The 11,542-nt window shown below is 54.4% G+C and overlaps 1 protein-coding gene across 1 annotated transcript; it reads left to right on the plus strand.

Annotated features, from left to right (window-relative positions):
• Positions 1 to 4,467: 4,467 nt before the first annotated feature.
• On the plus strand, positions 4,468 to 11,094 carry LOC104070604 (cysteine and histidine-rich domain-containing protein 1-like). Its single transcript, XM_009581169.1, has 11 exons — positions 4,468 to 4,617; positions 4,846 to 4,895; positions 4,985 to 5,041; positions 5,630 to 5,778; positions 5,918 to 6,030; positions 6,296 to 6,354; positions 7,302 to 7,372; positions 7,617 to 7,719; positions 9,049 to 9,168; positions 9,504 to 9,566; positions 10,843 to 11,094. The coding sequence occupies exons 1-11, from the start codon at positions 4,554 to 4,556 to the stop codon at positions 11,092 to 11,094; spliced, it is 1,101 nt and encodes a 366-aa protein (XP_009579464.1). The 5' UTR covers positions 4,468 to 4,553.
• Positions 11,095 to 11,542: the final 448 nt, after the last annotated feature.

The following is an 11,542-nucleotide window of genomic DNA, read 5'->3' on the forward strand; positions in this document are numbered from 1 at the left end:
ACCAGGGACTGCTTGTAGTGCAGAAGCATTTAAGGTTGGGCACAGGAGTAAGCAAGGCTGCCTCACTCCAGAGCACTTCCAGATGCTGGAGTCTGCTGAAGCACTTTGGGTTTTGCTGTTGGTGCTTGCACTGCTTGGATAAGGTAGCAAGTGCAGCTCCAGAGGCTGGACTCTCTACAAGCACTGTTGTGATGTGCCAGTGTGCAGAAGGGAATGCTTTCCTCTGCGTGCTTTTCCGGATCACTGGCTATTATGCAGTTGCAGACTGATGCAGTATTTTGACTACGATGAAGAGACACCCTTGCCTTTTGCTGTCATATCTGATCAGCTTGTTTAAAATGCACTTATGCAGTATCAGTTCATATCAGACCAAGGACTGATTAGCAGTCTGGTTCTTATCACTTTGCTCTTAGCTTTAAACCCCTGTCATTTGTGGGCTTCAGAAATTACAACTTGTGCTTTAAGCTTCCCCTTGAACAACAGTGACTACATTTCAAGAATCAAAGATAAATCTGAAAAATCCAACTGGTACGTGGATAATTTTGTCACATCAAAGCAGTAGACAAACATTTCCTTTTTTTTCTGGCACAATGCATCTCATTAGAAGCTGTCATTTATCATAGAAAGCCTCAAGTGGTGGAATATGCTAAACTACTTCTCCAGTGAGCTGCCTTTGGGAGCTGAAAGAAGGAAGATGTCGTTTCCTGTGGCCTTGCTGAAAGGAGCCATCATTCCCTCTTCTGTGTTGGTCATTGCTGGGGTACCTGCTTGTCTGCCTGGTGAGTCACCCAAGTGCCAGAGGCACCCAAAAGCAGAGGAAGAAAGCAGGGAGCTCAGCCAGGCAAAACACTGCCATTGATACGCTTTCCCTCACTACAGCCTGGCCACTCGGCTCTACCTGAGCTCATAGTGACCATGCTTTAAGGCAACAGGACTCTCCACAGGAAAAGCCGTAAACTCCCTGCCAGTTCAGGCTATTTTGGACAGTAGGTTTTTATTATGGATGCCAGCTGATGACAAGAAAACTGAGCCTTAGGAGTAGACTGAACTCTTTTCTTTTTGGACTGGTTCCTGTTGTGGACCAAAGTGCACTTTTTGATGAGGAATATTGTATGCATTTTCAGAGCGAGCACCGGAGTAAATGGGCTCCTCTAGCACCTCAGCTCTGAGGAGATGAAATTATCTCTGGGAGCAAGACACTGCCTGAACTACAGGGAGAAAATCCCCATCAGATGGACAGCTGATTGCAGTTTGAAGGTGTAATTGTTCAGTGAGACCAGACTGTTGGGGCAATAGCCCTGTAGTAACCCAAGCTGCAGAAGGGCGGTGTTCTTGAATGGAGAGGTGAAGATTCCCCACATCCCCATTTCTGATGGTTTTGCTGGTCTTTTTCAAACCTGTTCTCTGAGCTGTTGAGTACAATCAGTGGAGAGCTCTTGGACAGCAGCTGGTACGTAACCCCTGAGCAGTGCTGTCAGAAGAAGAGCAGCTGGGCAGAACTACTGCTGTAGAATTGCTCAGCACATATTCTTATGGGGAAGGTTTTATTTCCCAAATAACTAAAATATGAATCCTGCCTACTAGCTTTGTGTAGCATACATAGCAGTAATATGTATGTCAGGGATTTTCCTTCTCCTAACCAGCCTTTTGTATGGAGGAACTACTCCATGCTTTAGAAATGCACTCCCTTCCTGCTACCCCAGGCTCCACAGGGCATCCCAAACGACCGAAGGGTCAGGGGTGAGCTGGGCTTCTCTGCCCGGAGGCATCCAGCATGTTCTCCCCAGGACTCAGGGAGACTGTTTTACACTGACCCTGATCATTCAAGGGCAAACACATTAAGTTGGGTTTGACAATCTTTTGGTCCTTTTTTTCTACCTCCTTTTTGTGCTGTTATATATCAAATTAAGTGCACATAAACCAAACAGGCTTTATTTTTAATTCTCAACTGGCCCATTCCTTGCAAGCTGTTTCAAAGGTGTTGGTCACAACTGTCCCTGCTCAGCTGGCTCGCACAGTGACTTCTGCTTTACTTGGAGCTCTGCCCCGGAGGAGGGCCGGACTCAGCAATGCAGTCCAAATGCAACTGCCAGAAGCCACAGCTTCAAACTAGACACTGCTGGATATGCAGTCCAGCACGCTCTTTGCCATCACCTGAACCTCATCTCCTCTTTTTCCTAATTTTTAAAGCACCAGCTCTAGCAGGGCCTTGAGTCTGCTGGTGGCCGACCAAGCGGTTCCCCTGGAGCTCATCTCTGTTTCATGGTGGATATCTTGTGTCTGTCTCCCAGGCTGCACCCCCTCACCTTGTCCTCCCTGGGGAGCCTCCCCTTAGGCTGGGAGCTGTGGACACCCCATGTGCTATGTTCCCAGCAGGTTCTGTCTTTCAGGCCACCTCGTTCCCTGCATCATTTGCAGCAGTGCAGCAGAGGAGCAAGGGCAGAGCAGTGCCACTGCATGCTCTCAGCTGCCTGCTGCTGCTCCTCAGGCGCTGAGGGGGCTCTGCTTGGCTGCAGCCTCCCCCAGCTACCTGCTGGTCCCTCTGCGATGAGCCTTGTTGTGTGGGTCAGCCACAGCATCCTCTTGGCGTTTCCTCCAAGCCATGCAAGGTAATGGGAGCTCCAGATTCTCACTGGCATGGGGATGGCGACAGCTGCAGCCTTGCTGACGGCTCGTGGAAAGGACAAGGAGATCTGAAACCCTATAGCTCTGCTCAGCCCCTGGGACCGCAAATTCCGCCATTACAGGGCTCTGCCCGGCTTCCTGGGTCCCAAGTGATCCCTCCCATCTAAGCAGAGGCTCTGGATGCCAGCAGCATTTTTTAACCCATCTTTGGGACCGTTGGGTCATTTTTGTGTCTTGAAGCACTGCAGTCCTTCAAAGGAGGTATCAGCTTGAAGCCATGTGGCTCATGCTGGTGTGATGGTTCCCCAGTGCCCTCACGTTTCCCACCTAGTTTTTCGGTTGGATGTGGGTTTATACACAGGCTACCCAGGTATAAGGAGTCCTGGTGGTGATGGTAATACATGTCCTCCCTTCCAGCGGGACTGTCTTCCTTGCTAATGAGATGACAAGGAAAAGCCCGACGTTGCTGCTGGCTGGGGCGTCTCAAGGTGGGAATGGCAGAACTGAGCTGGAGGTGGAGCAGCAGGGCAGTGTGAAATGAGTCTGGAGTCATCTATGCTGAACTCCAGAATTTCGGCAAGGGTTCATCCTAACTCTGGACTTTGGAGATCCCCTTGGGGTGCAGCAGATCCTGCAGGCTGTTGTAGGGGGATTAACTAGGTTAAACAAACATTGTGGGACAGGGATGGGGTTACATCAGCCACGGTGGACCCTGTGGGTTCGCCTCCTGAGCAGACTCCCTGGGCAGCTGCTGCCTACAGGACCTGCCCTTTGCACTGTGTGATAATCCTAACTCTGGACTTTGGAGATCCCCTTGGGGTGCAGCAGATCCTGCAGGCTGTTGTAGGGGGATTAACTAGGTTAAACAAACATTGTGGGACAGGGATGGGGTTACATCAGCCACGGTGGACCCTGTGGGTTCGCCTCCTGAGCAGACTCCCTGGGCAGCTGCTGCCTACAGGACCTGCCCTTTGCACTGTGTGATAGTGCCAAGGGCTTATGTTGAACCCAGTTCCTGAGCAGAAACGATCTCCAGGTGCTGTGTGCTCCAGCAGGTCAGGGTAGCACCCAGGAAACAGCTGTCTCTGCAAACAGGAACAAAAAGAAAATACTATTTGTTTTAGATGCTGTAGGAATTAAGTAAAACATTTGGTCTCAGGAGGGTTTCCTGTTTGTAGAGGAAAACCTTTGGGTCCCAGAATGGGAGCAGGGAGTCAGAGCAAACCTCTCCTGGGTACAGGGGGCCCACGTAACATTTTGCCCTCTTCTTCTGTGACAACAATGATCTTCCAGGGGACAGATTTCATCCCTGGGTTGCACAAGACCCTGCATCGAAGGATGTCTTGGCCATATGCACTGCTTTAGTCTGCTGGTGCCTCTGTCTAGCAGATGGTCGTGTCTTTTGGGGCTGGGGGAGATAAGCACAGGTTTTGCCCTGGGACTCTGGGAAGTCTCTTCCCTTCTTTTGCAGGAAACTTTCAGGTGCTTCTATAAATGCTAAACAAACTGAGAGCAGTTGGTCAAGAGGAGTCGCAGGTTGCCCTGAGACAAGTGTGAGCACTGGGGTGGCGCTGATGCCTCCATGCCGGACTCTGGTGGGACAGCAGGCACTGGGAGGTCCTCTGCCCACCCCAAGTGCGGAGCCACCCTGCAGCGCCCATTCCCTCTGCCAGGCACAGGGGCAGGACAGAAATGCCTCTCGAGATAACGTGGGCGCCAGGTCCCGTCAGCTGCCAAGCTGCTATGTCCATCTTTAGCATGCTCTCCAGTTACCAGCCACCTCCTCCGGCTGCGTCCAAAGATAGGCAAAGCCACGTCCCGGTGCCTGGGCTGGAAACTGCAGGGAAGCGGGGGGGGATCACGGGCAGGGATGAGATTGATGAGATTTTTGTGGAAACAGTGAAGGACGCCACAAATACGCCTGAGCTATGGCTTCGCTGTGCTACAACAAGGGCTGCGGGCAGAGGTTCGATCCTGAGCACAACACCAAGGGTAAGTGGGCTCATCTGCCTTGCACCAGGGTGAGCGGGAATGCATGTCACTTTCCTGGTCTGTGGCCTCGGCCGCTATGCTGCAGCCTGAGCTGCCAAGCAGGGCTAAGCCAAGCCCAGCGCAGGCAGCCTGCATGGCAGGAGCTGGCTCAGGAGATGCTGGGCATCACGGGTGGCTTGTGGGCAGGATTGCTCCTCCTGAAAGGTTCTGCCTGATTTTCCCTTTCAGATTCCTGCCTGTATCACCCGGGCATCCCCATCTTCCACGATGCCCTGAAGGTGAGTGGGGCAGGAGCCAGGGCTGCAGCTGCAGGGAGGGACTGTTGGGATTGCCCACACCTGACCAGTTTGTCATCTCTGGTGCCTAGGGCTGGTCTTGTTGCAAGAAACGTACAACAGACTTCTCCGAGTTCCTCTCCATAAAGGTGAGTGACCCGCTAGCCCAAATGCACCCACTGCTCCTCCGTCCTCTCCTCCTTGTCCCTGCCCTGTCCTGCCCTGTCTCATCCCCATCCCATGCCAGGGCTGCCCCCTTCACCCTGCCAGCTGGGGATTTCCTATCTGCTTCCAAGGAGCTTGCAAGCAAGGGTGCTGCTCCCAAAGTGTGGGGAAGGTGCTCCCGGAGAAGGGTGCTGGAAGGGGCTGGGATCCCCCAGGATCCTGCAGGATGAACACAAATGTCCCAAGTGCCAGCACAGCTGTGAATGTCTCCGCATTCCTGTCGGGGAGAAGGAGGCAGCAGAGGCCCAGGGACATGGGGGAGACTCTTGCTGCCCTTCAGCTGCCAGGCTGGGGTGCAGCAGAGCTGAGACCTGTCTTCCATGGCCTCGGTGAGGCTGCCACACTGTCTTGTCCATGGGAATCCCTGCGGATGCAGCCCCTGCCCTGGTGCAGGGTCAGAGCCCATTCCTGCAGGACATAGAGCCACCAGAGCATGGAAACTTGCAGGGTTTGGGAGTAGCTGCCAGGTTAGGGAGGGCAAAGCAGGCATCAGGCTTGCCTCTGCTGCTCAGGGATGCACAAAGGGGTTTCACAGCAAGGAGAAGCCCCCTGAGCTTTTCAGCCAAGAGGAGCCTTCGGATGAGCCGAAGGCCAAGCCAGTGGAGGAGCTCACCATCCAAGGACCAATATCAGCTGAGAAGATGCAGCGGGAAAGACCAAGGTGAGATGGGCTCAGCTAACAGTGTCACCCTGCTGTGCCGCTTCTTCTGCATGTCCTGCCCTGCTGCTTCCTCAGGAGAGGCAACAACACTTAAATTGAAAAAAAAACCCACTTGGCCTTTACTGCTGCTGTTTCCCAGCTCTGATGAGCCAAGACAACTGCTGCCAATTAAAGTATCCAGGTCTCTGGAGCAGGCACTGGAGAAACTGAACCTGTCCTCCAAGGATGAGGCACCTGAGGGCAGTTGTACAGGTAGTGAAGAGCTGATGGATGGCAGTGGGGTTGCACGTGGCAACTTCAGCGTGCGGTTTTGCATGGCAGATTCAGCTCAGGATGCGGGTGCTCTGTGCTCAGCCACCTGCAAACCCACAGAGCTGCATCTTGGAGGCAATTGCATTGGGCTGTGTTCAGGGGCCGTGCTTGCTAAGTTGGGGAACTGGCAGTGGGGCTGCAGGGAGGGTTTGGGGGCAGGCATGGGTGGTGCGTGCCCCGGGGTGAAGCTGTGTTGCTCTCACAGGGGAGGCGGCTGCCCAGGTGAGAGCTGGCACCACCTGCAAGAACACAGCCTGCAAGGCAGTGAGTACCTGGCAGGGTCCCATCTTTGCATGGTCTGCGCCGCATGGCCAGGAGCATCACAGGTCCGGCACGGGGGCTTGTGTCCCAGCTACCACCAGGTGCGGGGCACGGTGCCAAGTGGGTGGGAGGTGGCAGTGCCCATTTGATCCGTATGCTCCTGCTCATCCCATCCCTGGAGCGGCTGGCCCTGTGTCGTCAGCGGCTGCCTCTGTGGCTCCCAGCCACGTTCTGGCAAGAGGCTTCCAGATTCCTGGATTGGTGGTACATTTGTGTTTCACTGCTGCTAATTGCTTGCAATGAAATATAGCACATATTTAGGATATGGGCATATAGGTAAAATGCATGTGGAATAATTGCCACCTGCATTTAATTAATGCAGCACAGCCCACTTTCTTTCTTGCCCCAAGACCGCCTTGTGTAGGACTGTCTGCCTGCCTCAAGGCATGTGCCGGCATGCTTGGAAAGCAGCAGAGTGAGCAGGGAGCAAAAGGTGGGAGGTGGATGAGGACATGAGACTGACATGATCTAGGAAAGAGAGGAAGGGACAGGATGGACGAACAGCGCCTTGCACCTCGGAGCGAGTTTCTGTGGTGTCCAAACTTGTCCACTGTCCCAGTGCTGCCCAGTCCCGGGCTGGGACCAGCCTGTATTTGGGAGAGGGCATACGGAAGGGCTGCTGCCAGGGTCGCAGCTGGGGATGAAACTGGGGTCCCAGCAAGGCCGGGATCGCTGCCCTGCCAGCAGGGAGCAGGGACCAGTGCCGGGCTGCCAGCTGGGCATAGTCCCAGAGTAAGTCCTCACAGATGCTGGACCCGGTGAAAGGGTGATGTTGGGCATCGTGCTGTGCCCTATGCAGGGATGGGCACTGATGGGGAGATGCCTGGCTGCATCATGCCGTGCCGTGCCAGAGGCACAGCCAAAACTTTCCTCTGCTTCTCACTCCACAGATCTATCAGGGCCTGGAGAGCAACACAGAGGTTTGTACTTTCCATCCTGGCGTTCCTGTCTTTCATGAAGGGTAAGAAACAATCCTTTACCGGGGAGCAAACCAACCCTGCTGAGGGCTGAAAGTGCCACATCGCAATGTTGTGTGGCCTTAGCAGCACAGCTGGTGCAGTCATGGGTGACACCCCCCCGGGTGACAGGTGGGCAGGGGAAGCTGCTGGTTCTGAGCGCTGCTTCCCCACCACCCCGAAGCCTGCTGTGGTCCCCTGTCCTGCTCCCGCGGGCGCTCCCCACTCAGGTCACCCTGCTTTCCCCAGGATGAAGTACTGGAGCTGCTGTGGAATCAAAACTACGGATTTCAGTACCTTCCTGGAGCAGCCAGGCTGCAGCAGCGGGCGGCACTGCTGGACAGGGAAGGGGGTAAGGGGCTCTTGGCAGGGCTGACTCGTGTGAGCAAAGTGCCATTACTGGCACCTGAGGAGTGCTCCTTCCCTTGCTCTGCATTCACACAGGTTTCTGCATTTAATTCTCTTAATTTTCATAATTGCCGACAGATGACTGTGCAGGGTTTGAATGCCTAATCTTCACTCATGTGCTGTTTAAAATGGTGCTCCTGCATTCACAAAATGTGTCAGCTCTCACACCCGATGGGCAGATGTGCAATAGGAAGCTGAATGAGGCAGGAGTTGGCCCCAGGCACGGTGTAGCCAGCGCTGCAGGCTGCCGCATAGGGACAGGCAGCTGAGCATGGGAAAAACCCTGCAAAAAAACCCCAAAAGTTTTGACAGATGACTGAATTTGGTTTTAATGAAGCTTTCCCTTTGCAACTGCTTCCCAGGAGGGACCTCATCTACATAGCGACATGGTGTTGTGGCAGGGCAATGGGGAGAAGATCCCAATTCCCAATATTGTGTGTGTGTATGTAAGTTTTCCCAGGAAAGCTCTTGGCTGGAAACAGGCTTGAGCTGGGAAAGTTGCACCAAAGCAGCCCAGGATATCTCTGAAAGTGCATCATGTTTCTCTGAGCAACGCCCTCTGAGCCCAGTCTGTTCTTTGTCCTGGAACAGAAAAGATATAGTGGATATAAAGGAGGCTGCAGTGAATGAACTGTGATGTTGTGATGCAGATGCTTTGTGCTAATTGTCACCTGAGTTTGGGGCTGGGATTCCTCCCGGGGCATTTCTTTGCCTGGCAATGCTGAGGGCTGCAGAGTGTCTGTCTCCTGGTGATGCTCAGAAACGCCTGGTGGGGCCAAAGCTGCCTGTAGCATGGACGAGGTGGGGGTCCTGTGTGAGAAAGGTGAAACATGGCTAGTTGGGGCTCACCTGTGTCCCAAATTTAGCATGGTGGCATGATCCATGTCCAGCAACAACCCCTGCACTTCACTCCAGACCGAGTTTCCTGACTGTGCACAGCGCCTATGAGCTTGGGCACAGCAGAGTGACTCTGGAACAAAAGGGGGTTGTCTGTGGTCTTAACACGACCTTCTGGAGCGATAATCCCAAGCACAGCACAGATGTCCCATGTTGCATGGGACAGCCTGGCAGGGGCTGCCCACCTTCACATGAACCACCTCCCCTCAAAAACCTGCACGAAAGGCAGTGTTTGATTTTGCTTAGCTGATGCCTACCTCAGCCGGCACTCTGCAAAGGAGACGTGCAAAGGAGCATCCTCCGGCACAGGCATCCCCTCCGTTTGGGGTGTACTTGGGCTAGATGCCATGCCATGATGGGTTCATCTCCCTGGCAGGACAAGAAGGCTGTGACGTGCCGGCAGGACTGGCATCAAACCAGCAGCCAGGTGGTGGTCACGGTATATGCCAAGAACCCCCTGCCCATCCTCAGCAGCGTGAAAGCCAACCGTACTGTGGTGAGTGGGGCTGGCAGAGCTCAGCTTGGGATGCATGCTTTCATGGCACCTGATTTTGATTAGCCAACAGCCAGGAGCCGGCCGGGTGCCTGGCACTCTTTGATGGCCTGTTTGGTCTGTTGCTGCAGCTGGGGTTGGCACTGCTGACCTGCCATCTCTGAGCTGGGAGCCCAGCGGCTTTGCTGCTGCAGCAGCATCTGCCCAGCCACTCTGGCTCAGTGGCCATTACACCGGAGCCAGGACATGGGATACGTTATGATGCTGGAAGGCAGCTGGGGGAAAAGCTCTTGCAGTGCTGTGCTACCCACTCAGATAATTTTCTGTTGATCTTTCAGCTTGAGGTTCACGTCATCTTTGAAGGGAATAAGACTTTCCAGGCAGAACTGGATCTCTGGGGGGTAAGATCCTGTTTACTTTGATTTCCCTATTCCAGCAGTCTGCATAGGGCTCGGCTACAATGCTGCAAGGCAGCCTGTGCTCTGGGAGAAGCGTTTGCAGCCCCAAACACAGGCTCCCAGTAAGGAAAATTACTCTCTGCGTAGTCAGGATTCTCAGACTTTTGAAAAAGCAGCAAAATGGTTGTTGCTGCAATTTCTGCACAGTTCTGCCTGTGCATGGAGCATGAGGCAGACTTTGACTGTTTTATTGCATAGAAATACTATGGCCCCTGGGATGCTGTCTCTTCCCAGGCTGGTACATCTGTGGAACAAACAGCCATTTCATAGTCACTCCCTTGGTGTGATTCATTGCCAGCTCTCGAAGCCTTGTGGAGAACACAGGTCCACCACGGCTGTCGCAGCAGAGAGGACCCATTTATTTCCAGAGCTCCAGTTTTCTATAGCAGCAAAGGCTGATGGGGAAATTAGGTTTTTCTCTATTGATCCTATAGTGTTAGCAACCCCTGGGAGCCATGCCAGGACTGTGCCTGGGCTCGGTGCCCATCTGATGGCTCTGCACTACCTGAAGCACCCTAGCTACTCTCTTTTAAACGCTGCCACAGCGCTGGCTTGCTTTTGTTGGGATCATCTGGGAGCTAGGTTGCCCAGGTACTGGCATTTATAGCCATCTCTGCTAGGAAATGCCTTAGGGGTTGTGAGGAGGGCTGTTTCAGAGGCTGCACTGATCGACTCTGGACTAAAAGCAGAGCTGGATGTCACTGCCGGCTCTGTAGGTGTTCCGGGTTTGGTCCTAGGCTGCCCCAAAGGGTCTTTGGCCCAGCAGGTCCCTGTTTCCCCCAGCAATCCTACTGTGCCTGCGGCCAGGCAGCGGTGTGAGGGGAGAGACTCGCTCTCTGATTTCTGAGCTGCTTGCTGGCTGGGGAGGAGCCGTGAGACTCAGGAATTTGCATGTGCATTTCTTGCCTTTATTTCTGGTGCATACCGCCTGTGCCTGTGCGCAGCAGAGCGTGCTGCTGGGCACGGGGAGAGGGCTGTACAGCCGTGCACGTGGCTGCGGCTAGCTGAGCTCTCCTGAGCTCTGTACCAGCACTGCGGTGCTGCTTAGACGTAACACTGTGAAGCTCAGCTGGAGCCCAGGTTTCATCCTGCTCTGTCTCCTGGCACACGAGGAGAGTAGATCTCTCTTCTCTGGCAGGGCTCTGCCAGTAAGGGGAAGGATGAGCGTGTGCAGCCTGCCCTCCCCTGCCCAGCTCACTGCACCTTTCCCTCTTTCTAGGTCATTGAAATAGAGAAGAGCTTTGTGAGCATGGTCCCTACCAAGGTGGAGATCTCGCTTTGTAAAGCCAGCCCTGGCTCCTGGGCCAGGCTGGAGCTCGCCCAAAGCAGGCTGCACTCCCATGGCGAGCAGGAGAAGGAGGCTGCCAATACAGAGGAGCCGGGGGCAGTGCAGGGCGAGGACTCGGATGACAGCTTGAGCTGGTCGGAGGAGGAAGACGAGGAGCTGGAGATGGGAACACCGAGCAACTGACAGTCAAGTGCTTCAGCAGCTGAGCAGTGCCAGCTCCCGAGCTGCCAGGGACCTTGGCACCAGCTCCAGAGGAGCAGACCCAGCCCAGAGCCGCGTGCAGGTTGCAGCACGCCCTCTCCCCTGGTCAGAAGGGGCAAGTAATAAAAACCCAGAGCAAAGGTTATACTCTGAAATTCCTGACAGGCACCTAAGATATGTCAGCGGGCTGAACCGTACCATCTGTCTCTCCCTCTCCTGTGCCCAGCCAGGACAGGCCAAGGGGACTGCAGACCTTGTCTGCACTTCAGGCAGCCTGTGTCTGTACCAGGCCTCCTTGGAGCCGGGGTGCTCATAGTCTGGCATTTCTGGGGGGTACAGAGCCCCAGGGCAGCAGGGTGAGCTGAGCTTAACCCCACCACAGCACCTCACTCCCTCCACGGTGGGGAAGGTGAGCTGGGCCCGGGACGTG

Source organism: Fulmarus glacialis, unplaced genomic scaffold, assembly GCF_000690835.1.
Source record: "Fulmarus glacialis isolate BGI_N327 unplaced genomic scaffold, ASM69083v1 scaffold47090, whole genome shotgun sequence".
In the NCBI taxonomy this organism is placed as follows: Eukaryota; Metazoa; Chordata; class Aves; order Procellariiformes; family Procellariidae; genus Fulmarus; species Fulmarus glacialis.